Consider the following 27,780-nt stretch of genomic DNA (forward strand, 5'->3'; position numbering starts at 1 on the left):
ATGCTTTAGCCTTAGAACCTCATGGCATTTCCTATTCATGCCTCAGTACCTTTCTTATCACTTTGTAGGCATTATCTGATTGTTTTTTTCAACTTTATCTATTTGGTCATTATTATCAAATTCTAAATGTTGTAATGAACATTGTACATTAAAAATAAAGTTAATATACAAGAGCTACGCTATATTTTATTTCGAAACAGGCACCCAGAAGTGCAGTTACCTTACAGACAACAGGGTAATCATTTGAATGGTGCAGCAGGTAAGGTTGCACCAGGGCCACAAGTTGTCAGAGCTCCTCTAAACACATAATATTGTTATATTTGACTACTAAACAAGCAGTCACAATTGCAGTTACCTTGCAGTTAAAAAGGGGCTTGATTTGAATGCTGCAGTAGGTGCACTGGCACTGTGCCCATAAGTTGCCAGAATTCCATTAAACACCCAATCTTGCTATATTTTACTACTAAACAGGCAGTCACAAATGCAGTTACCATGCAGTTAAAGGGGGGTTGATTTAAATAGTGCAGTAGTTACAGTGGCACAGGGTCAAAAGTTGTCATAACTCCACTTAAGACCAAATATTGCATTATTTTATTACTAAACAGGCAGTAACAAGTGCATTTATCTTGCAGGCAACAGAGTCATTATTTGAATGGTGCAGCAGGTGCAGTGGCACCAAGCCCAAAAGTTGTCCAAACTCCTCTAAACACCTAATATTGCAATATTTTACTGCTATACAGGCAGCCACAATTGCAGTTACCTTGCAGTTAAAAGGGGCTTGGTTTAAATGGTGCAGCAGGTGCAATGGCACCAGGGTCAAAAGTTGACATAACTCCTCTAAACGCCAAATATTGCTATATTTTATTACAACACAGGCTATCACACGTGCAGTTACCTTGCAGACACCATGGTCATGATCTGAATGAATGGTGCAGCAGGTGCAGTAGCACTGGGTTTAAAAGTTATCAGACCTCCTCTAAACACCTAATATTGCTACATTTTACAACGAAATAGGCAGTCACAAGGGCATTTTTCTAGCAAGCACTAGGGTTGTGATTTAAACAGTGCATCAGGCGCAGTGGCCCCAGGACTAAAAGCTTCAGGCACCCCACTAAACACCGATTACTACTATATTTTACAACTAAACAGGCTGTCACAAGTGCAGGTATCTTTCAGGCACTAGGTCATGATTTGAATAGTGCAGCAGGTGATGTGGCACTGGTCCAAAAAGTTGTCAAAACTCCTCTAAACACCTAATATTGCTATATTTTACTACTAAACAGACAGTCACAAGTGCAGTTACTATGCAGCTGAAAGGGGCATCATTTAAATGGTGCAGTAGGTGCAGTGGCACCTGGGTCAAAAGCTGTCATAACTCTACTAAACACTAAATATTGCTATATTTTACTGCTAAACAGGCAGTCACAAGTGCAGTTATCTTGCAGGCAACAGGGTCATTATTTGAATTTGTATTTATTTATTTATAAAGTTTTATATATTGCAGACTAGACCCGATGAGGGTATCGGAGAGCTTTACAAAAGTTACATCAAAAGACAAGTTGAGCACTAGTCACATCATAAAAACATTTTGCATTTTTACTACGAGATGCAAGACATTTTGTAGATTTTGCAATATTTGGAATTCGATAATTGATGTACTGGACTTACATCTGTGACTGATAACTTTTCTAGTCATTCAAATGTGAAATAAAGCTTTGCCTATTAACAACTAGGCGCAGACGTATTTTCATAACCAGGATGTGCATGCGCGTACAATGTGTCTTTTGCATGTTGCAACTAGGGGATCAAGGTGAAGTCAATGGTGCAGCAGGTGCAGTGGCACCAGGTCTAAAACTTCCAGTCACCCTACTAAACACCTCATATTGATGTATGTTATTCCTAAATGCAGTAGGCTTGCAAAACAGGGCCAGAATTTGAATGGTATAGCAGATACAGTAGCACCGGGTCAAAATGTTGTCAGAACTCATCTAAACACATAATTTTTCTATTAAATCAATTAGTTCAATTATTTCACTTTTTCATTTCATGTTTCAAAATTTAGCTATTACTTACCTGCACTATGCCACTAGTAACATCACAATGTATTGCTTTTTTTTTTTACATAAACAAGTCATAACACTTTAGCAGATTTTCTGGAACTTATATTGTACAACTACTCAGCAAGCAACAACTTACAAAAAAACCTGCTCATTATTAATCGTCTAGGCGAAACCTAATGCATTTACCAATGCTTGTTTTTACAGCCAATTGTACACCGCCTTGCCAAAATGGAGGAATGTGCCTACGACCTCAGCTTTGCATTTGTAAACCGGGGACCAAAGGGAAATCTTGTGAGAGAAGCTCCACTCCCGACTCCACCTTCGTTTCTGGGGGACAAATTCCAGAAGTGCCGGCACGACCGATCCCTCAACAAAGCGCCCCTCAAACCTTTTCTCAGAAAGTTCCATCCAACGCCAGCCCAATGGGCCATATGACCCTCACTCTGAAACAGAAAGCACCTGTTGCTATACCGCAGCAAATTCAGCCTCAGTAAGTTTTCTCATGATTTTAGTTGTTTAAAAGGTTTTCAGAATTGTGAAATGCATGTTTCTGTTTTCTGTTGATGTTTTCAGAAAGAGCATCACTAGGTAAACTAGATTTATTTGATTTTAAATTTGGTTTCAGGAAACAATAAGGACTGTATAGAACGATCATTGTTCGCAACAGGCCACTATTTATTGAACCCAGTGTAGACTCAATTCATTGGAGTGATCTTAAAATAAAGTCCCTGCTCCTTGATCTTGCAAGATGCACAGTACTTTGAACCAACGTTCACACAGCCCAGCCATGCTGTTTCATCCATTTGTGCCATTCACCAGAAGAAGTGACATCTTCACACCCTTTGACGCTTTCCCTAAATTAGCAGCAATGACATAGCATCATTTATTATCCCAATAGTGACCAGGGCAACATTTTCCAAGACATTGATATTGAAACCGGAGACTATAACATGTAATAAAGAGCTATTCATGCTGCTGTTTCATAATCAATCTAAAGTTAGTTTATCTTAGCTTCCATGTAATTTAACTGTACATGTAGCTACTGTCTTCTTTCTATAATTATATATTTTGATACAGTTTCAAATACAGTGTTTTCTTGTCATCAAATGTCCTTCCCTCAGCCCCTCCATTTTTTTTTCTATGGAATGTTTAACCTATTTTCAATGCAACTTGTTGCTTGTGTAATTTACGTTTTATGCCTGAAGAACTGGTTTAGGGTTTTGTTTACGTTGATTTATTTATTAAATAAGCGTTTCATTACTGTCTATATGATGATCATGCTTCAAATTCAGAGCTGATTGGTCAGAGGCAACATGTTTGTGTTTTCCATATTCAAAATAATAAAATAGATATTAAAACTGGCAAATGCAAGAGTGCATTTACATGCAAAAGACCAGTAGTCAGATAGACTAAACCATAGACACTGCAAAGCAGACAACATAGCAACATAGCAGCTGTTATTCTTCAGTACTCCTGAATGACGCATCTTTGTCGCCCCACTGCTGGTTAGGAATTAGCATGAGCGCAGAAACCTTTTTTTGAAGGCAGTTTTATCCTCATAAAAGTGTTTCTGATGTTTTACACTGTCACAGTCTACTTCTGAGCACTCCAAGATTATGATTTATATATTGTGTATACATAGCTGACAAACAATTCAAAATGAGCATTAATACATTGTTTTCTGTGGGGAAGAACCCTGTACCCATCCTTTCCTTAGCATTCCCTATCTCTTTATGGCCTTATTACATCGCCCCCTCCTTTGATTTACACTTACCTTCTTGTTAATCTTTGATTTAGCTACTCCGTCCCATTGCTCTTAGGCTTGATACTGCTCTATTCCATCTGCACCCTACCTGCAGGCATCTCTGCGCCTTCTTTAGGCTCGCGTCTTCCTCGCTGGTCCTTATTTTAAAAACAATTGAGACACTAGGCTACGGTAGAAACATGAAATAAAACTACGATGGCTATTTAAAAAAAAAAAAATACAAAAAATTACTGCCCCAGAACTCGCACATAACATTTTTTTACAAAACATTTTACCTTACAATGCTAGGGTTGTAGCAATTGTTGTAGTTTAAAAAAACTTTTATCCCCACTGAACCCAGGGTTCCAAAGCCAGTTCATTCATATTTTAGTGACTAGCTGACCATTCGTCAATCTAGCTATGCACCAAGACATTCATTCTTAAGCGTGAGCTCTTTAACTTTGCATCAAGCTGAAGACTCATCAGAATGTCAGAGACAATTCTCGAGCATCAGTTGTTTGACTGACTTGCGTATGAAGCAGTACAGGCCTCCTTTACTTGACACGTTGCACCCAGAGCTCATATGAGGGTTTCACCGCCCACTGTAAAAGTAAATTGGACAATAAGAGGTATATTATCAAGGACGGTATTGAAATTATCGCCGGTTTAGCGGCAGAAAAACGCTGCTAAAGCGGCGATAATGGGCTTGATAATATGCCCTGGAGAATTCCAATAGAAGCCCAGGTTCACACCAGAACATGGACTTCTATTGGAATTCTCAAGGGCATATTATCAAGCCCATTATCGCCGCTTTAGCAGCAGGTTTCTGCCGCTAAACGGTGATAATTTTTAACTCCGTCCTTGATAATATGCCCCTTAATGCGTTAAGTGGTGAATGTTGGAAGTTTGCATCAAAAAATAGACAGCTATTATGTCTATACTGTTTTATTGATGCCTTAGAACCAAAGAAAAATATCTAAGTATATAAACTTTCATTTTTGAAAACAGGAATAAAGATTTATTTTATTTTATTTATAAAGTTTTATATAGCGCGGACTAGATCCCGAAGGATATCAGAGCGCTTTACAGTTATAGGGAAAGGTAACAATCAGAACATGAATCAAACATGGGGAGTATAATAATCATAACATCAAATAGTTCATACAAACAAATCAATTATAAGTCCTGAGTGGACAAGGAGTGGGCTATATGATGGAGCGTAGTGATATAAGGGAAGTAAGTGAAATAATCATATACAGGAATAATAGTCCATACCAAAATCAAAAACTAAACATGAATGATATGGGGCTTCTAATAAGCATTGAATCCAGTGGTGAGCAGATGATATACGTAATGTTTGGGTGGGGGGGGCGCATTCCAGTTTTGGGCTGCTAGATGAGGAAAAGACATGAATCTGGAGATTCCGCCAGGGCCTGTATTACATACACTGCCTCAGAAGCACAACGGGCGTGTGCACCGTTTTTTCTGTGCCTTGGGGGAACAGTAGTATCACAAAAGGAGGCTCATACGCTTGTGCATCCCCTTCTGTAATACAGAAAGTGCAAGTACATAAACAATGCCGGTGCTATCATAAGGGGGGAAACACTTTGTGTCTGCACTTGCGCCGTATTACGGGCATGGGCGCATTGGCAGAGAGGTCGTCAGGAGGCACCCTATGTGCCACTAAAAGCTGATGCACTGTAAGTGTGCCCCCTGAAGCCAGCCATTCTGGGGTGAGAAAAGTAGGGTCCCAGTGACCCCTCCCAAGCACCATAGTGCAGGCATGTACAGTCACTCTCTGCACCTGCCTGCAATGGGATCTCTGCTCCCTCCCCCACTTTGAAGTGTGACAAGTGTCCCTAGCACTGTGAAAGGCTGACCAAGTGCTTCAATCAGCTGGTCCATCTTTTACTAATGTGCAGCTCCCAAGGCTGCATACATTTGCAGATTCCCTGGGGCCAGCACATTCCTTCTACTACGGTGCACAGCCCTTGTTTACAGGCGCGCCTATGTAATGGTGCGCCACGGGACAAACGGAGACAGTGCAAATGTCACATAATATAGACCCAGACTACAAATTGTACATGAACCTATTTTGAAGTGAGAAGCATCTGGCCAGCTGGTGAAAACAAGAGGTAATATTCCCTTGGATTAACCACTTCCGTGCTCGAGTCGGCTAACGGCCATCGCAAACTCTACCTCGCTAGTGCTGCGCATGTCTGTTGGCCAACGCAGCCCTGCCCCCTCATTAGAACTCCCGCACCGCGGTGGAATTTGCGCCGCAGTTAAGGAGTTAAGACGGTAAGGGTGGCGGGGGGGGCGACCCTTCTCATTTCTAGCGCCCTCTCTCTGGAATGTAAATGTATACTTGTATAGCGCACTACTCACCCGCAAGGGTCTCAAGGCGCTTGTACGAATACCGCTGTGGAACCCATCCTGGCTTTCCCTGTGAGGTGTCCACTCCTGGGCACCCCCAAGGTGGAGGCCAGGCATCCTTAGCGTTGTGGGGGCCGTTGTGGAGATTAAGCAAGCTATTGCCCAGAGTTGCAGAGTGGGACTCCATGATTGGAATAGGCACCGAGGCGAGAATTATCAGGTCCGTGGAATTTTTGAGCCCAAGACCCGCCGAGGCGAGGAATTGAACCCTGGTCCCGGGCTAGACCTCCGCATCAGGGTCTGCCGCTCTAACCATTGAGCCACACTTCTCCTATGAGCTGCCATTGTCAATCAGGGCCATAAAGGAAATATCAATCTTCCAGAAAAAACGTAAGACTTGGCTCTTTTCTTCAGCTTAGGCTCTTTTCTTTCCTGCATGCAGACTGCTCCTTCGTTATAGCGCCAGGACACTCCTCGGAGTAACAGCCGTGCTTTATAAATCACCTACATAAACATAAACATCATACTGTGGCATGTGGGACAATGAACAAAGTTTAGCTATCACAGTTCAGAACTTTCTTTTACCTGAGGGCAGCATGAAGTCATGTCAAAGAACATTTACACAGTGAGTGCTAAGTTAAGGTCTGATGCTACATTAATTTCTATCAAAAGCCTGTTAGTCGCTTCTTACCTGGCATTACAAGTATTTCCATATGGATGCCAATCTTCTTTCTTCCCTGAAGGTTTTGGAGCAGTGATACATTTACCTAGGAGGAAGATAATAACGACAATTGTTTTTGGTGCCTGCAAAACTTATGTTCTGTAGCAACTGGATTGCCATTGAATGTTTACTGAGCATTTCATGCAGGTATGAAACCAGTAGCCTTGGCATACGCTACAGCAGCTAGATTTAAACGCACAGTGAAATGCAGTGCCTGGAATTAAGACTGAGCAAAATAATCCTCTGGAATGTTTGGTGAATTGTGTGAACTGCGAAGGTCTGGGAATCGTATTTGTGATGTAGTTAAGCCACATAATCATTTGAAAAAAGAAATTGGCACCACTAAATTACTTTGGTTTTAAACAGTTTTTTTAGGACCCTAAATTGATTCTCCTGGATCGAAGTTGAGCAAATGGTCTTTGTCCATTTCTGTCCATTTTTGGCATTGTGTTTCACAACTCTATGCTTTGTTTTTGTAGATCTTTTTCACTGGAAAAATAGTACCTTTTTAAAACAAACGTTGTCTTTATTGGTTACGTAAACATCAAACAGTTCTCCTATACACCTCACCTAGAATACACCCCAGTACTTGCAAAAGAACAATGGATTTAACCAAGGTGTCTTGAGTGGGGGTGAAGGATTGATTTGTTCTGATTTAATTCCATCATTTGTTTGTCTTTTACTTTCTCACCCTAAGTGAGCCGGGTATGCCCAGACGTGGTGGGTGCCGGGCTCAATGTGCCACTGGATTCAAGGTAGTCTGGCTGATATGGGGTTATCCCCTGAAACCGGTCCCAGGTTGCTTGTTTCTGGTTCAGTGAAGACCTGGCTTGGCAGTTCGGGCAGGACTGTTTCCATGAGGAGCAGGGTTCGAGACTGATTTGCATATGACTGGATCTAAACTCTGGTGGTGTAGTAGGCAAAAGAACAATGGATTTAACCCATATCTCTTGTCTGCTGGTGAATGTTTGATTTGGTTTGCGTTCCTCCAATCGTTTGTGTGTCTTCAGCTTTGTATGATGGCACATATTTGTTTTATATTCCTTAACAAAATAATAAAACAAATTTGAACCTTAAATTGAATCATGGCTCTTCCCCGTATGAGGTTATCCCTCGCTACCAACATACTCAGAAAGCTAAAGCTTGTCGGGAATTTCTTCTTTGCAAGACTTACCCTGAGACATTCGCTGTACTGGCTGTTTGAGAAGTCCATGGTGGCTTTGTACAGCTGCTCTATTTTGTTTTCAAATGCATTCATGGCTTGGCACCACACTAACTGGCTGCAAACAACATCTCTGTTCCACAAGGGCATGCTAGTCAGTCTATCAGGTGTCAGTTCCAGTCACAAAGTGCAAATCCAGAGAGGAATTTTGGTGTGGATGTTTTGCTCCCCAGCTCTACAACTTGATCCCTTCGCACATCTGTGTAATGTTACTCCACGCGGCTTCTTAGGCTCTGTGGGCCCATCTTTCTACGGAGATTTCTTACTGACATTTGTTTTATTTCCAACTCTAGGATTGGCTTTGCAGTGTTAAAAAACCCCCAGTAAATACAACTCAATCAATCAACACAGATTGGGAAGGCTAAGTTTTGACTTGAGCGTGCCGCCATTATGGCGGTTGCTTCCGTCCCGGCCCAGAGGAGGTGGGGGTGTCGCCGCGCATCCTAGTGACGTAGCGCCCCACCTCCCCAGGGTGGCCTATGGCATGGGGTGTAAGGGCGTGAACCGGAAGTACTTTAGTGCTTCCGGGTCAGCGTGAGTCAAACGCTGGGGGCAGACTGGTTTAGACCGGTCTGCCCCGTAACATCCTTTTAAAGGGCTGGGGGGGGGGGACCGAGAACAGTCTCTTATTTCTCGCCCCCCAACTGTCGTTTTAATACACGCCCGGGCCACCAGAGGCCCTTAACGCATGTGCATGCGCATCAGGGACGCAAGGATACACAATTGCAGCGCCCCGTTATGGAGTTAAGTCTCAGGGCCTAGGGGGGGCACGGGGGAAAATATCCGTCCGATAAGCTGGACCCCCTACGCAATCTTATTCCAGTGGAGTTTTTGTAGTTTTGCTGGGATCTGGGGCTGCCAGTCACTGACCTTGCCGTAGGCTCTAGCAGAGATACACAGAAAGTAAAGTACATGCATGTTTTAGATTACGGTAGGAATGGATTTGTATTAGAAACATGTTAAGGTTAGACAAATAACATCTTTTACCTATCAATGTATCTGGTTATTCTCCGTAATTGTACATAATGTAAATATTAAGTTCAATGTTTTTAATTTTGTGATAAAATACGGACGGGGGTTACTCCCCCTAATCCAAAAAGGAGTGTGCTTTGCAGTGCTTGCCTTGGAGGAGGGAGGGGAGTCCTCTTCCAAGGGTGGGTCTTGGGTTTAAAGTAAAAGGGGACTTAGGCAGTCCCAGGCCATAATACTGTGGCTATTCGAAACAAACATATCAGAATACATGTATTCTTTCAAACTGAAAGGACAAAAACAGTATGACATAAACTATTTGCCAATTCAGTACGATGTCTACAGATCCCCGTGAAACATCCCCTCAGAACTCAAAAGAGAGCCACACAACTAAAGAGAGTAGGACAGTCTAACATTAAAGCAATGTCTCCTCTGCTTCCATGCTCTTCGTTCTAGTCGTGGCTAGCATGACCACTGGATATTCTTTGATGCAAGGACAATGGGCCGGATACATCATAGGGTTTTGTCCATTCTGTGTCTATGGGAAAATGTGTTCATGCATATGGTCCAATATCCTTTGGGTAGACCTTAGGTCGATGGGCTTCAGTGTGTGCATCACTCGGATGGATCCTTTCCAAATGCGAGATGAGGAGGCAGAACACTGCTGTCCCCAGTGCACCCTCTCCCGCATACAGAATACCATCCCTCCCGGGCTACCTCCTACCACTTTAACCTCCAGCAGGAATTCAAATCACAAGGCAAAATAATGCTAGCACTTACCAATATATCACTGGGCAGTAGGTGGCAAGCTTTAGTTTTCATGGCTTTGCTTGCCTGTATTTTCATGCCGCAGCAGCGTGAATGTAAACAGCCTGCCTTGTAATCATTTGACTATGTCATCATGTCTTGGCAACATGTCCAAGCCCAGCTAGTTTGCTAGTTTCATGCTCTATTAGTCACCTGAATACATAAATAAACGGTCTGGCTCCCCACCCACCGTGCATGGGCAGAAAATAAACGTGGATCAGCTATTTTATTTGTCATTAAATGAAAAAACGTGTTTTTTTCATTATATAAAACCTGTCATATTATGCTATGGGGTTTAGTAACGTGTAGCGGATTTTCTCCTAACCTCTTTGGCACAGTTATTTCTCCCCAACCCTTAAAAACACAAACACACCGTTTTTTTGTGTGTGTGTATGTATGGGGGTTTGGATGCGAATCAGAAAGCAGGTGAGGAGTAAGGGTTCCTGCTATCTGACCTCTCTGTGGGTGACTTATTCCCCAAGGTCGGGGATGACCCTCCGAAGGGAGGGGTGTGGTTTGGAAGGGGGCGGGAGGGGATGGTGATTGGCTCTTAACTCCAGTGTTAGATATGTATGGAGTGAGTGTGGATCACCTTAAGGCTTAGACCTTCTATGGGGGCTATTAGAGGGCATAAGGGCGTAGGAGAATGCGTGGGCCAAAGCAGGCACAGAGCAGTCCTGACAATATTGTAAGCACTAAACTCATTCTAGAGGTAAACAATTTTCATCATGAATTGACACTTTTTCGTTGACTTTGGGGAAAGGCATTGGTCAAGCAAGCAGAGAAGAAATAGCTATCTATAGAGTCTACTATGGGGCCCAAAGTATTTAGTCTGAACATGGAGTGCAACCTACCCTTCTTGTTTGTGGCTATTAATGCACAGATGGGAGCCTAGCTGAAGTAAATTACATTCTTGGAACTGGGCAAGGTTATAGTAGAAAGGAAAGAGTGAACAGTGGATGCTGGTGATGGTATGACGGCCTGGGTGATATCTTAGTAAAATGTTATGTATGAAGCTGGGGTTCTGTATAGTGCAGCGTTAGCCAATAACTTGGGATCCTGGTGTTTTGTGCAGACATATGCCTGCGGTTGGAATTATTCCAGTAGAGTTTGTCTACTGGGGGATTTTGTTTCTGAACTACTTCGGCATGGGTGGGTGGTTGACGTGGTCTGGGTTATGCTCATAAAGGTGTTCCATAAGGCAGGAAAAAGTCTCATGACTTTCCAACCTAATCTGTAGGAATCTTGAATTTATAATGGATTGTATATGTGAGCTGGTTCCTTGTGTGGGTTTAGGCACTGGTTCATAACCATGGGGTCCGTAAAGCCGACTGGAGGGGCCTCTGACTGCTTAGAAAATTCAATAATCTTAACACAAAACGTGTATATATATGAAGAAGTAAAATGTATAATTGAATATTTTAAAATGTTCTGTAAATGTGAAGGAATCCGAAATTGGAAGCTAAAATTAAGCTACCATTCTCTAGATTGTTACGTGGGAGCTGTTCAAGCGCATCAAAAGGGAATATAGTGTGGACGATGAGTTGCCACAATTGACTTTAGAAAAACTCCAATCTTTCTATTAAAATAAAAAGTTTGATTGTTTCAGATTTGCTTGTGAATTAAGTAAAGTATCTTATCATTTGTGTATTTGTTTGATTAATGTTTGTTTCTGTATATTTTGCGCATTGTTTTGCCGTTCAAATCATTGAAAATGCTTAGGTAGGGGTTATCCTCTTCCAGTAAGGATCCAGTTCGGATCCCCGGATTCCAGCAGTGATTCAGTGAGGGGTCCCTATGGTCCAGTAATTATTAAATGGGGATCCACAGAAGTCAAAAGGTTAAGAATGACTGAGTTCGGGTATTAACCCCTTTGCGCGGCGAGAATTCGTGCGCGGGGCGGGTGCGAGCGCTGTGCTCCCTTATGCATGACGGTTCCACGTCGTCATAGGTCATGGGCGGCGGGTGCTCATGATGGCGTGGAGCCGTCATGACCCCGCCCACTCACTAATTTGCCCACACAGGCGGGGAATTAGTGCTGCGTGGGCGGAGCGGCAGTTAGATGACATTCCCACGCTGTCATGAGCACACGCCGCCCGTGGCTCACGCCGGCGTGGAGCTGTCATGAGCACGGAAGCGGTTAAAGCTCTCCACCTAAGCTGTGTTAGATTTGGCACTGTTGTGTATGGGCAAAAGATCTTCTAGAGTGTGTATCAAATTATTTCTGATGTTTTGTTTGTAGATCCTCTGTTTCTCAACTGGGGTGTTCTTGTTTGCTCGTCTCCTAGTAGTTGGAGTATGTCTGTCCCTATCTAGCACTATCTCTGGTGTTGCACTGTATCCCTTCTAGCATCCAGGTAAGCAGAAGACAGGAGACACAGCGAATGCAATGCTTGCAACCACATATAGATGAGGGAAGTCTACTTGAAGGATTCAAACAGCAGATGGAAATGCAAAATGTAAGAGAGATGCTGTACACCCATATTCAAGGATATCAACCCTCCAAAACTGATCTGAGTGTATTAAAGCAGCAGGTAAGTAGCAACTGTGGCATGTGATTCTCACTCTGATAGAATCACCTTGCCCATTGTGGTTCAGAGGGGGTAAAGTGTTCAAAGTATCAAAGAATCGTCCTCTTTCCAGATGCATATTGTGGTTTCCTTTTGTGATGCCAGAAGGCTATCTGATATCAGGAGCCAAGCACCACCACCTGCTCTTCCTTCTTTCTCTCTCTGTGATTTTTACTTGGCAAGGCCTATTCTGGATTTCAGCCATCCAGACCTGGGCCTCAGGTAGTTCTCTCCCAGGTGTGACATTAGTGGGCAACCTTGTTCCATTTTTGAAGCAGTACCAAAGCAACAATTTCCCATCTCAAGAGTCATGAGCTCATCAGTGGCTTATTCCTGGCTCTTGTCCTGCCAGAGATTAAGATTAAGCGGAGGAGATGGCCTTACAGCCTTGTTATCTGTTCAGGGTCAAATGAAAATGTTGATACTGAGCTCTTGGTTACCTGGGTCCATATGGCAAGCATGTGGGAGGAATGCAGGTAGCTAGAATTGACAAAGTCTCTCTGAGATATCAGAAGATGTGCATGCCAGGCTGTCTTCACTATCTCAAACAAACTTCAGAGGTCAATCTCTTGGACAGTCTCTCTCACTGGTGGAGGGTATAAGAAAATGGCAATCGTCTGTGAACCTCTAGGTTTGATAATGTTGCATTTTTGACAGATTGCCTCTGTGTTATGGTGAATGGTAGAGCGACCTCAGGTTCTTAAAAATAGTGCAGGACTCCTTGGACTGCCTGGGCAATGGAAGGACAGAAGGCATGAGAGGTTCTGCAGGGCCTTGAATAACCGGTAGCGGAGATGAAGCAGGCAGCATACAGGCTCCACATCGTGGAGCAACATCAGTAGTAAAGGTCTAGAACTGTACAAAGCTCAGAAGATGTCAGGTGCCGCCTTCGACACTGTCAACCATGACATCTTGTTGACCAGACTTGAACAGACTGATGACATCCAGGTACAGAAATGTCACACATCCCTGTGCCCATTTTGTTGGTGCTTCAATTTGGGGACAGCCCCAGTGCAATTCCTCTGAGATGCATCGATTTACACAAATGCAGTGTCTGGACAACAGCCTGAAACAGACAGACGCAAGACCACCAACCCAACCCAAATCGGTTCTAAAATTTGACCTAGTGGATCCACATCCCCTGTGGGTTGTTTGGGTTCCACTTTTTCCTAAAAGTGGAACCGAAACAACCCACTTGGTTGTTTCAAGTTCTTCATGACCAAGGAGGGGAGTATTGCTCAGAGCACTTCAAGGACTTCTAGGTTGCCAGGGCTGGTGTTTGCCTCACAGCTCGTTTCCTAAAGGTGAGGGAACATCACCTGAAGTCTGCACTTTCAGCTGTAGAAGCTGAAAAGTTGCATGGTGCCTAGACGTTTGCATGCTGAGAGAGGGAAGGAATCTGCCTGGGCTCGCAGGAGGTGAGATGGTCAATGAGGGAAATCTCAGCGTGTTCCTGGTGAGAGACACACCCACAGACTGTAGATTGCCTGAGAGTGCAGAACCTTGAGAAACCCATGATGCAGAGGGTTTTACTGTCTAGCTCATGTGGGAACTATGAAAGACGGAGTACATCCAAGCATTGTCCCAAATCGGGCTTCAGTTATCTTGCCATTTTTATCTGCCCGGGTCAGGCAACTTTTGCCTTCCTTTCTGTATTGGCCCAGACTAGCATTACATCTGGCTTGCTACATATATCAATTTGTCAGGGCTACATCTACCAGTTGTGTGTGTTGGATCATATTGGACTACGATTGCTGAGGGCTCCATAGCTGTTGAGCAGCATCTAACTGTCGATGGAGGCAACAGTTGGTTAAGATCTTCGGCACCCGACTTTCTGTATGCAATTACTGCAGCCCCCTACCTGAGGTTGGACTGAGCCACTGCCTACTCTTGACCACTACTCACAGTGTTTCTCTGCTGATTGCTACACTGGGAATCAGACTGAACATTGAGCTAATTGTTCATTTGACTTGTGGGGAAATGTAATCTGCTCATGAGCCTTGTCCATTCTCCTACCAATGTTTGGTGGGGGACAATTTCAGATAGGGTCATCCAGGCGGTACCACCCTGTATTCACAATTGAATTGTGTAGTAATAGATACTGCTGCTGTGTAATTAGATGAGCACTGGGCTGAAGATTAAAGTTATTGTAGCTATTGGTTGGTTATTGAGTACATAAGTCTTTGTCCCCTTCTCTTCCACCTAGAGAGGCCTGTGAGTACTCGCCCTCACTACTTTGAGAGTCAGGTGCAGGAAAACTTGTCCAGTTTGCAGAGCCTCACTAGGATGAAGCCAATGCCAACAGTGGCAAATGACTCCAACCACCACAGTTGAGGCACAGGTACCCCTGTATGCCATGTGGCCTCCTGAATGGGGTCTGACACAGTCACATTATTTTTCGTTGATCACATTGCGCATCCAGTGGAAGATTCCCAAGTTGTAGTTCCTGAACCAAACCCAAGACCTTGATTATCACGTTCTGCCGGCACTGCCGGTACAAGTAAGAGTGGTGGAGAGGTTCGGGGCAGGTCGGATGGGGGGAAGCCGACATCCACGGGGTAGGGAAAATTAAAAATAAAAATGAATTATATCATTAACCTTGAGCTCGCCGAATCGACGATGCGCAGAGCACAAAGTAAGTGTTTTTAAAATGTATTATTATATGCTCACGCTGGCCGCTCGGCGATGTGGTGAGGGCTAAGTAAGTGGTTTTATTTCTTTTTTTATTTTATTTTCCCTATCCCGTCGTCTGTCGACTTCCCCTGCTGCCGCCCCACCGCTTATACCTGTATCGGCCGCGCTTGACATTCTGCATTCTCCTCCGCGAACAACAACTAGCTCTAGCTCCTAGAGTTAAAGAACACATCAGACTTGCACTCTTTCTGCAAAGCATTAAAGACTTGGGGCCTCATTTATGAAAAGTGACGCATCGCTGCGTGAAAACAGCGATGCGTCACTTTTCATTGCGCCCTCCTTGCGACACCAATGATGCGTCATATTTACAGTATGACGCATCATGTTGCAAGGAGTTACAGATACGTCAGTATTTCTGACGTATCTGTAGGCGCAAAAGTGACGCAACTCCAGCAATGTGTCCTTTCACATGGGGCAAGCCCCATGTGAAAGGGCCTGCGTTAGTCTTACGCCTGCTGTGAGGCAGGCGTTAAATTTTGACGCATTTGTGTCCTAGAAGTGGCGCAGTGAAATCTTATAGATTTCACTGCGTCACTTCCATGACCCTTTTTTGCGTCAAAACGCCCCCCTTGCATACATTATACCTGGCGGAGGTATAATGTGGCGCAGGGGTTTACAAAGTGACACATCTACCTAGATGCGTCACTTTGTAAATATGGCGCAACAAGGCGCATTTTTTACACCACTGGTGCGTCACAAAAAGTGACGCACCGGCGGCGTAAAAGTGACGCACGGCCTCATAAATGAGGCCCTTGGCTTTTTAACCAATAGTTTGTCTGCGCGATATTAGTTCTCTCCTGTTCATTCTGTTGGTGTTTTTTTACTCTTTTTAACAAGAATCAGCGCCTAGACCCCTCGGGGTAGTAGAGTGCTTTCTCATCCAAGCATATCAGTGTAATAAAAGTGACTCAGTCTGTGTGAACGCACGTGTGACAAACATAAGAAGAATGAAAACGAGTCAAAAGAAAGCCCGACAGAGGCACAACTTGCTTCATAAAAAGTAAACGCAGAAGGGAAAGCGAGGCGACTGAGTTCAGACGGGCTAGCCTGTACAAGCGAGGGCGACGAGTCAGGGCGAGTGGTTTCTTACCGCAAGGTGCCGCTGAGATGGCTTCGGTGAGTTTACTTTTCAACCTGTGACTTTTCCCTGAGAAGGCCTGTTTGATGTGTGTGTAACCACAAGTGCAGTTCAAAGCCGTTCTTTCCCTTTGATACCTGGAGGGCAGGCAGATTACCTGTAATCCCAGAGAATAAGGCTGACTAAGTAGGAGACATGACACTAATGCGCCTGCGGTCGCACTGAGCTGGCCTTCCCTGGAAACTCTTGGCGCGTCACTTCCTAAGGCCCGGGCTTGAAACCTCATCTGAGGGCTTTATATCTGATTTAAGATCCTGTGCTCGGTGAGCTGGCTGCAAGGGGCATAAAAACACCGGGAGCGATATTGGGTTTCACTAGTTTTATGAGACAAGATGAAACGGGCCACCTACTGTCTCGTTTCCGCAGAACACCACCTGGGAGGCCTGCCCTACTTATGTGGTGTTACATTGTCATCAAGCCTACAACTCCTGCCTAAATCCGAACTATTCACGAATTGATTTCAATTATAACTTTTGGGATGGGCATGTCTGCAACAATAGCAATATAATACTAAGCCTGGGTCGAATGTAAATAATGTCTGTAACATTTCGAACGTTCCCAGATTTCGCATGATCCAAAATGTGTGAAATTTCTTAAACTGTTGGGGCCTTATTTATGAAGGCCTTGCGCCGCCAGTGCGTCACTTTTTCCCATTTTAAAAGTGACGCACCGGTGGCGCAAGGTCTTCATAAATAAGGCCCTTGATTTACACTATTCCACATAATTTCCACTTATGTGTATGGGTAGAAAATATTTAGCCAAGTGCCATTTTCTGCACGAGCCAACCCCCTGCTTGTATCTAATGTGGCTTTTTTTTCACACTTTATGCTCTTTCTTGAAAATAATGATATGATATACCAGCAAACAACAGGGCATATTACCAACGATTAGCGATATTTATTGCTAACAATGCTTAGCAACAAATTTTTTAACACTAAGCATTGTCTGAAATTATCGCAGAGATAACTTGCTATTGGCAAGGTTTATCGCAGAAGTGATAAAAATCCTCGCGTAACTGCCAAATGAGAGATTATCGCTGGAAAACCAACGATAATCTCTCGAAGTTTGGCGTTAGCTTGATGATAGGGGCTCACAAACTTAGCCATGATATCCACCTTCCATAGGATATCATGGCTAAGTCAGGAAAATACCAGGTGTAAAAAAAGCAGTGCTAACCGCGGTTAGCGCTGCTTTTTTTTATCACTAACAGGGTTAGCGAAATCCTTGATAATAGGAGAAATGTCGCTTAACAACATTTTCTCTGGAACGCCCCCTTTGCATCTCATTAGAGATGCAAGGGGAAGTGTAGAGAAAAAGGGGGCTAACATGCGAATTTGCGTGTTAGCACCCTGTTGCTGATAGGGAGATAATTTTGGGGCATATTATCAAGGGGGGCGATAGGCAATTTTCGCCGCTTTAGTTTTAACAGCAGTTAGCGACAGCTTGTAGGCGATAGCGAGCGGTTTGGGGCCCGCTTTGCATCTTAGCGATAATTATCGCTAATGACATGCAAAGTGGGCGTTCCCAACCTGTTAGCGACTGAAAGCAGTCGCTAACGTCGCTAACGCCTATTAGCAAGGCAGGCTTAGCGATGGCAATATTCGCGCTAAGCGCGAATATCGCCAATAACTAACACCTGCCCAGACCAGTTCTTAGCCATGTTATCCAATGGGAGGTGGATAACATGGCTAAGAGCATTTAGTCGCTAATGCGTGAATATCGCTGTATTCTCAGCGATATTCACGCTATTGCCAGAAAAATTATCGCTTTGGATATAAACGTTGCTAATAGCACGTTATCTCAGCGATAATTTCCGGCGATGCTTAGCGATAAAAAAATCACTGCTAAGCCTAGTTAGCGATAAATATCGCTAATTGTTGGTAATATGCCCCTTTATCTCCGCTTTCTTGGCTTTTAAAGCCAAAAAAGCGGAGATAAATCCCTTGATAATATGCCCCAACATTCCTTGCTAAAAGCACAACTTCATGTAATGCAGTGAAATGACGGTAACATTTCTCGAAGCTTCTGAAGAAATACGCAATTTTGCTCTCCCATGTGTATTGCAGAAAGAAATGCGGAAGCTTCTGTGGATAACAATCAATGCACTCACCTCAACTTTGAAAAAGTTATTTTGGTTTCCACTAGGGCAAGTAGTCAGTTTCAAAACACCGTGCACATGTACAATGTTTTTGGAGAAATTGTCTTTCTGTCATTCTCTTCGCTGCCATCTAAGCTCATGACCTGCAGATCGCACCAATCACACCAATGTCAACTGTTTGAGGCAAGAGGGCAGAAGAGTGGATGAAATACAATGTTTTGTAGACATTGTTTTGAAAAGTTAAAAAACTTTGGAGTTCGTGTCCCTAAATTTGACAGCTTTGCAAATCTTTATTCACAGGCACAATTTCCTGCAAACAAAACAAATAACCTTTGTGAACTAATTAGACCACAGTTCTTTGCAACTTTGCTGACCTCTGCTCACTGCTACCTAAGTAATAGAGCTATGCTTCTTGGACAGATAGAGCCCACTACTTCTACTGCGGAACAAGCCTGACATAATTTCCAAAAGCTTTGAGGGTGCATTTATTAAGGAGATTTTTGCCTCACAGCGAGATGATACCAGGACCACCCCCTCTCTTTATTTCATTTATTTATTTATTTAGTTGTAGAGTTTTATATAGCGCTAATTAGACCCAGAGGTATCAGAGCGCTTTACAATAGAAGTGGACAAAAAAAGTTACTTTAGTTACATAAGAGTAGATCCAAATAAATAGGAAAGGTTTGAATACACAACAAAGATATACAGTTGGCCAGTGATGAAAAATATATAAAAGAATAGTAATGAAGCGGTTACAGGAGAACAAAAAAACAAAAAACACAAATGCAGGAAACGGTGAACAAAAAGAGTGGTGGGGGATGGTAAATTAAGCCAGTAGCAGGAATTAATTCAAGTCCCAGATACCTAAAAAATCTACCAAAAAAGCTAACATCAGGGGTCCATTTCGAGTCAAGTGGGCAGACCCTTAATCCGGTCAGGGTCGCGGTATCGCAGCACCAGGGGCCGGTTTCGCTCTCCGAGCTGGAGTGATCTGGCTGCGGAGAGGGTCTCGTAGAAGGGGACAAAATGCCCTTCTCGCAACATACCATCATTACCGATAAGATATCGGCAAGGTTTCCGATGGGGGAGACCGACTTTATCGTAAAACAGGCTGATGATCCTTAACACAAACAGGCTTCAAGCGGCGTACCCACATACGAATTTCACCGCCAAGATGAAGGACTCCGGTCCCAGTCCCATAGACCTCTGTCCTTGAAGTGGTGGCTTGCAGATCCAGTGGACCCAAACCACAAATCAGGGTAGGAAGCCCAACTTCAGGTTGCTGGATTACATGGCAGGACAGCCACGGGGAAGAGAGGGTGGTAAACGGGAACTCGTTGCTCTCTCCCGTTTCGTTAGGAAATCGCCTGGGGATACAAGGGCAGCAGTAGCTCAAAGATTCTCTTGCTGCTTTGTCTGTGTGAAGCGTCTTGGGCTCAAGGCAGCTGCTATGGGAAGCGGAGAGAGAGACAGACATAGCGGGATGCAGAGCAGCCGTGGCCAAGCCCAGAAGGTAAGTGACGGCCGTGGATTACACCGGAGGGGTGATCCTAAACCTATCTCCTCTCAGCTGCTTTAAGCAGCTCAACGGTGCATTTGGCCATCTTGCTAGGTTTCCATATGAGTCTGTCTTTCATGATTTTGAAGTGCTGCTGTAGCCGGAGCGGCACTGGAAGATCGCAGGGTCGTAGCCTTCAGATCTCTGGAGTGGTGGAGGCTGGATGGGGGACTTTTCATTGGGATTTTTCACCATAAGGCGATCCCTAGCCAGGGAGCTCCCGGCCGAAGCTCCTTACCCGCCGGCCATTTTGGGTTCATTTTTCTCTACTCTGAACAATTCTCTGCAAGTCTCCACAAGGATTGAGATGGCATTCTTTCTAGTCATCACCCTACAACCACATCTACTCAGACAGAGAAATATAAAAGCGTTTTGTAACTCGGGACCCTTGTGGCTTACAAAGGGTCAGTGATGTAGACTGAATTAAATAAGTTGGGATATATAGATAATTAAATCGATGCGGAGAGAGGTTGTATGTAACTTACCCGCTTTAAAAAGGGATCAGATTGGCTGAGACCACAGAGAGGTTTCCTAAGATGCTCAAAATGTAAAGCTTGCAAGCATGGTGTCAATACAGTAACAGTGCAAATGCCCTTTAGACAGTCCCCCTATGAAATCCGAGGCAGCTACACTTGTAAAAACGATTTTGCAGTCTACGTTCTCCAATGCACCTGTGCCAAACAATACGTGGGTAGTACCATCCACCCCGTACATGTCCGTATTTTACAACATCTAAGGGCCATCGCCAACAATGACCCAAGCTACCCAGTAGCCAGACACATACATTCGTGCCATGGTGGCAATGCTAAAGATTTTTCCTTCTTTGGGATCAACACAGTCCCTAAGAACCTTAGAGGAGGGAACAGGCAGTTGACACTTAGGAGACTAGAATCAAGATATATAATCTTACTGAATTCTAAAACCCTGTACGGGATGAATGCAGATGAGGCACTTAATGTACATCTGTAATCCATTGCTGCTGGTCCTGCCCCAGATCCTGCTCATGTGCTCTAGGCCCACTTTTTCACTTCACTTAGTTTAGTCTCATTTACTCTTACTCTTTAGTTGCGTTAGCCATACACAGTACATAGCCGTGGTCTCCGTGAGTAGATTATGTCTATCACTAGCAGTATGACACTACTATTTATGTATTTTGGATTTTGTTTTCACAAAGATTGTTGTAATACCTCTGTCATGGTGCTTTAAAATGTCATTTCTTTTTTTGCGCATAAATAATTAAAAAGGTAAATAAAGTTTTTAAAAAAGTATGTGCAGCATACCCACAGCCACAAGTACATGCAACTTGCTTCTGGATTGTACCCTTTATGAAGGAACCTGTGCTGCCTGCTCACTCATCCCAAGATGTTTTTTTCTTAGGGTGAGAGAAGCCGATCAGATTCTTCTAGGTTCTTCGAACATCGTCCCACAAGCACTTTGGAGTGGGGGTGGTGGAGTAACAGAATGAGCACTCTTTGGGTGCCCTGACAGGGTTTGAGGGGAAAGGCAATCTGTGAGCTTGTAAATGGTCTGGTAAACAGATCTCCAGATGCAAGTTAAAAAGGCTTGGGTCCAGGTAGGTCTTGCCTTAGCTAGGCCATGCTGCTGCAGGCTAGCATCAGTCCTTACTACGTGTAGGTGTTAATACAGTAGCCTAAGGTAGGGTGTTTATTCTGTGGCCTAGCAATTAATTGTTAATGCAGTAGTTACTTGGGGCAAGAGTTTTAGATGCTGCAGACTGATGAGGATGCAGAGGATTGAAGCCTTTTGCCTGCCGGGGACATCGGGCAGCTATGTCTGCTGCAATCACTGCCTGAACCATGACTCCTAAAGCCAATGCAAGGCCACCACTTACATTTAGAAGCTGAGGAGTCAGAATGAGTCATTTAGACAATGGTGGATGTGGGGCATCCACTAAAAAGAGCTAGATACTTCATCCATCAGTTTCACCATTCCCTTGGCCCATTTAGAGATGTGTGAACTGCGGGGTTTCCGCTGATGGAACATCAGCCAGCTCCATTGGTGTAAATCAGTGCTTAATTTGAAAATAATAAGTGCCAAGGCTCTGACCAGGAGGCCACTAAAGCTTGCCCCACCGTTTGCCCCGTCATCGCTGCCAATGATGGTACCTAAATAACTGCTAACCAGCTCTTACACCCTCAAGTGCGACAGTTCAGATTATTCCAGGTCCTCGGAGCCAAAGGAATGGCTGGGGAGTCAGGAATTAGTATTTTTTTTAAGGTATTTTGTATTCATAAATTACCGATATTCTGCTCATCTCTAAATTAGATGTACAGCGCCACCATGTGGCAGAGTGTCATAAGTGTGTGATTACAGTTAAGTTGAGGTGCTGAGCATCGAAAACCAATGAAGTGCCAGTGCTGAGCACAGGAAACCACCGGCTCAAATTAGGCACTGGTGTAAACCCTTGTCTGGGTGGCCCGTCAATCAATAGACTCAAGGTCCCAGTCACAGAGGCTCTATTCTGTGGAAGGTTGGGTGAATGTCACTGGATTTCATTGCCCAGGATGGCCATGCAAGGCACAGAGGGCCGGGCCAGGGACAACATTCAATGGCCCTAACTTGCGGGGAGAAAATTCACTGCATGTTAGGCTATTGATCTTCTATATTTCACAAATAAAATCCCACTGTGGGTGCCCACTCGGCATCCAGCTGTGCCTTAATTACAAAAGCCCCTCACGTCAGATGCACGGAAGGTAGAATCCTTTTTGGACAAGATGGATTATTCGATATGGCAAGTGGTTCTTTGTCAGGCAGGCGAAGGCAAGAAACAATCTACTGGGATTTAATGTCCCTGGTAAGGGTGAAGTGAGAAGGCAACTATACAGCACAGTACGGTCTAAATTAAAAGGGATTGGAGTTACAAACGGACCATGGTATGATACACCTAAAATCTCATCTTAATATGCAGCTAAAATCTCAACTTAAACGTCAGGTAAGTGACCACTGCCAAGATAATTGCTATGGTTTCAATATTTTTTCCTTGCAAAAATGCAATGGAGCTGTGGGTGAGATGAATGTTTTGGAACACGACAAACACTCGGTTTTGTTTCTTATGTAAGATGGTGGCAAAATAGAGGCATCTTCCTTTACCTAATGTTCATTGAGCAATATTGAGTATGCTGTAATATCTATAGCTATGTAGTTTACAGTGGCCCTACTTGGAAGTTTCCTTATTTTGAAGTAATGGTGAACGCATGGGAAGGAAGCTGGCAGAGAGGGATGTGGGGATTGTTATCCATTAGCTTGGAAACATCGATGTGATGGTCTAAACTCGGTCTGAGGGAGACATGATGTGCTTATTTGAAGAACCCATAAAATGAAATTTTGTTGTATTTAGGCTGAGGACTGAAGAGTGGGCGCTTGTTATTTAGCCAGCAACCCCTTTAAATGTAAATAGTGTGTTGTGGATGGGAAATTAAGGGAAAGGGTTTGTTTGCTCAGCACTGTGAACCGTTGATGGCCATTGCAGGATTGCAATGATATTAGAGTCAATTTACGGGGAAAGTGGCTACTAAGCCTGGATTGGTTGAAAAAGGAAAAGCAAGAGCTAGACTTCATTTAAACTGGCTGGGAGTTTGTGGGCGCATTAACAGGAGTGAACGACCTTTGCCAATCCATACAGACAAGTGCTGCTCATGAGATATTGGCCGATCACATGGGCCACAAAAAATCGATGGTACCATGTTCCGGCCTAACGGAACGGCACAGGCTTTTGGTTTTCTGCTAAGACGTTGGCAGCATCATCTCATGACGTCCCTTTCTATACACAGGGCCTCTTTTATGAGGCCTAACGTCAGTTTTGCGCTTCCGATGCGTCACTTTTTGTGACGCATCAGCGGCGTAAAACATGCCTCCTGTTGCGCTCTATTTACAAAGTGACGCATCTAAGCAGATGCGTCACTTTATAAACCCCTGCGCTACATTATACCTGCGTCAGGTATAATGTATGCAGGGGGGGGCGTTTCCCCGCAAAAAGCTTCGTAGAAGTGACGCAGTGAAATCTATGAGATTTCACTGCGTCACTTCTAGGACACCGTTGCGTCAAAATCTTGCGCCTGCCTCACAGCAGGCGTAAGACTGACGCAAGCCGAAAGGAAGCATTGCTGGAGTTGCGTCACTTTTGAGACACACTCCAGCAATGCGTCACTTTTGCGCTTACAGATACGTCAGAAATACTGACGTATCTGTAACTCCTTGCGACATGATGCGTCATACATTAAATATGACGCATCAGGTATGTCGCAAGGAGTGCGCACTGAGAAGTGACGCATCGCTGCTTTCACGCAGCGATGCGTCATTTCTCATAAATGAGGCCCACAGTCTTTTCAATGTCCTTGGAGATTTTGTTGAGCTTTACTTGTTTTTGAATGTAAGGGAATTCTGCTCGAATGAACTTTAGTTTGAACTTGATTTCACATGTATAGGCTTAGCAAAAAGGGGTAGACCTCTAAGAACCTATATTTCTTTTTAGTAGAGTAAATCCAAACTATTTAGAACACAGATGCCATATAGAAACGAGATTTAGATTATTTTTCAAACATATAAATTTATTTAGATATTTTTATCGTTTTTTTCTCAAAAAATTTTTTTTAAAAATATATTTATACAATTGTACATAACATTGTCCATGTTGCAAAGAATGCCCTCTATTGACAATGGGTAACAATTGGTCTTACTAATCAGACATACTACCTTTCATACTTCCTTACATGCTTATCTTATCGGTTTATTAAAAGAGGGGAAGAAGACATACTAAACAAAGTAAACACTACAGCAAAAACAATTGTTACAAAAAACAGACTAATACAAGTGGCAACTCAGAGGTGTACTTATTGGGATACTTATAATAGTGTGGATGGTAACATTCAGCTGGTTGAGGTGGAAATAACCAGTTCGTATCCAAGACTATGGATGTTGGGCCGACGTACGTTTCGGTGAGTGTCACCTTCCTCAGGGCCAGAGACAGATAAATATATACACAATAATGTAATACAGGCTAAAAAATCTTTGAGGGCATAAGACAATTGTTCTGAAAAACAGTAAAATACAAAAGACTTTAAGTTTCACAATTTCTTTTGACATCTTGTTGGCATCATATGTGTATAACTTCTTTTATGGTTTAAAGAAACTAAAGAGCGCTCATAGTCTATTATGCATCCTGCTACAACATTAAGAAATAGGAAAGAAGCCCAAGTGTTTTAGGTAGTCATGTGCATTACAAGAAGAGAGCCAAGAGAAAAAGAAGAGAGAGTCAGGATTTCACAATTTCCATAGGGTTTCAATACACCCAGTGTGTTTAAAAGCGTTTTGCCTAGTTCATGCAGTTTGAGAAAAGACTGCTGTTAGTTAGTGTGCTCAGGGAACAGGGTGGTTTACTTATTTGCTCAGTGCTGTTAGGTTATGTCAAGTTCGTTTAAGGAGAGATAATTACCTATGAGACGGGCAGTCTGAGCGTGATTCTATTTAAAATGACCGGTGTTTATGGTTTTCACAGGATTGCGAGCTAGGGAGAAAGCAGGAAAGTTTGATAATATCTGCCTAATTGTTTAAATTCTGGCAAGATGAATGACAGGTAGGCGGGCTGATATTACCTTAAAGTGCAGTACTGATACTCTTTATCTTGCAAGTACGTCCAGGGAAAAGTGGTCTTGATTCTGTGTCTATCCCGAATAGCTTTAATATGTGGATCTGGAACAGAATATAATATGACCTCTTAGATTTTAGGTACACAGTCAGTTAGTGGTTGCACCATGTAAGATGGAGATTAGTATACCTCATCTGCTGTGGTTATCCGTGTCAGTGCTGTTCAGAAGGGACAGTGTTTCGAACCTCTGTCTGCTTCCTAAGAGAACAATGCGTGTAGATCAAAAAGCGATCGCACACTGCTGTTGACAAGTTTGTGATAGACTAGGTTGTTAACTAATTCTGTTGAGGTTATTAAGCTATTTTGTTCAAACCGCATGAGCATTAATCTACATCTAACATGGTGGTGCTGGCAGTTCTATCGCGTTTCGGCTGTACTATGTCCGGTTATCAAAAAGTGTGGTGAATGGCAATATTCTACGAAGAGATTTGTCCTACCTAGTTATTTGCATTTACAGATTAGTAAACGGCAGTCCTGGGGCTTGTGCGGATGCCGGTGTTTGTTCGGTGTGACGCTCGGATCCTAGGAAAGAAAATGCGCAAAGGATTTGGGTCAGATAGATCCCCGGGGGTACTTAAGAGAGCCAACAATAACAAAGAGGCTCGCGTACTGCGCCACTGCACATACTACGTGGGTCGTAGTAGAGTAAAATACAATTTCATTTCCGTGCTCGCTGATAGAGGGAGAGACGGGCAGCGAGGCACGAGAGTAATGCCTGTCTACTCCGAGTTCTCTTACCGTGTGTCTGATGTATTGTTGCCGCAGCCGGGGGTTCAGGAATGTGCTCGTAGCATGAGGGCTTCCCAGACATACGGCTTCATTTAAATACTCCATGTTGATATTCTTCACATGGAGAGTAGTCAAAGTGGAAAGCGGACTTATCCATTGCTTGCCTGGTGTGGCAACTAAAAATAGCCCTCATGCTACTCGGAGTAGACAGGCATTACTCTCGTGCCTCGCTGCCCGTCTCTCCCTCTATCAGCGAGCACGGAAATGAAATTGTATTTTACTCTACTACGACCCACGTAGTATGTGCAGTGGCGCAGTACGCGAGCCTCTTTGTTATTGTTGGCTCTCTTAAGTACCCCCGGGGATCTATCTGACCCAAATCCTTTGCGCATTTTCTTTCCTAGGATCCGAGCGTCACACCGAACAAACACCGGCATCCGCACAAGCCCCAGGACTGCCGTTTACTAATCTGTAAATGCAAATAACAAGGTAGGACAAATCTCTTCGTAGAATATTGCCATTCACCACACTTTTTGATAACCGGACATAGTACAGCCGAAACGCGATAGAACTGCCAGCACCACCATGTTAGATGTAGATTAATGCTCATGCGGTTTGAACAAAATAGCTTAATAACCTCAACAGAATTAGTTAACAACCTAGTCTATCACAAACTTGTCAACAGCAGTGTGCGATCGCTTTTTGATCTACACGCATTGTTCTCTTAGGAAGCAGACAGAGGTTCGAAACACTGTCCCTTCTGAACAGCACTGACACGGATAACCACAGCAGATGAGGTATACTAATCTCCATCTTACATGGTGCAACCACTAACTGACTGTGTACCTAAAATCTAAGAGGTCATATTATATTCTGTTCCAGATCCACATATTAAAGCTATTCGGGATAGACACAGAATCAAGACCACTTTTCCCTGGACGTACTTGCAAGATAAAGAGTATCAGTACTGCACTTTAAGGTAATATCAGCCCGCCTACCTGTCATTCATCTTGCCAGAATTTAAACAATTAGGCAGATATTATCAAACTTTCCTGCTTTCTCCCTAGCTCGCAATCCTGTGAAAACCATAAACACCGGTCATTTTAAATAGAATCACGCTCAGACTGCCCGTCTCATAGGTAATTATCTCTCCTTAAACGAACTTGACATAACCTAACAGCACTGAGCAAATAAGTAAACCACCCTGTTCCCTGAGCACACTAACTAACAGCAGTCTTTTCTCAAACTGCATGAACTAGGCAAAACGCTTTTAAACACACTGGGTGTATTGAAACCCTATGGAAATTGTGAAATCCTGACTCTCTCTTCTTTTTCTCTTGGCTCTCTTCTTGTAATGCACATGACTACCTAAAACACTTGGGCTTCTTTCCTATTTCTTAATGTTGTAGCAGGATGCATAATAGACTAT

The 27,780-nt window shown here is 43.6% G+C and overlaps 1 protein-coding gene across 1 annotated transcript in view; it reads left to right on the forward strand.

Moving 5' to 3' along the window:
* The window catches only part of LTBP1 (latent transforming growth factor beta binding protein 1), a 1,223,697-nt gene that overhangs the window by 189,070 nt on the left and 1,006,847 nt on the right, over positions 1–27,780 (forward strand). Inside the window, exon 3 of the mRNA XM_078648754.1 lies at positions 2,265–2,550. Within this exon, the coding sequence (XP_078504880.1) occupies positions 2,265–2,550 (286 nt within the window). The remainder of the gene's footprint in view (positions 1–2,264; positions 2,551–27,780) is intronic.

The sequence above is a fragment of the Lissotriton helveticus genome, chromosome 6 (genome assembly GCF_964261635.1).
Source record: "Lissotriton helveticus chromosome 6, aLisHel1.1, whole genome shotgun sequence".
Classification (NCBI taxonomy): domain Eukaryota; kingdom Metazoa; phylum Chordata; class Amphibia; order Caudata; family Salamandridae; genus Lissotriton; species Lissotriton helveticus.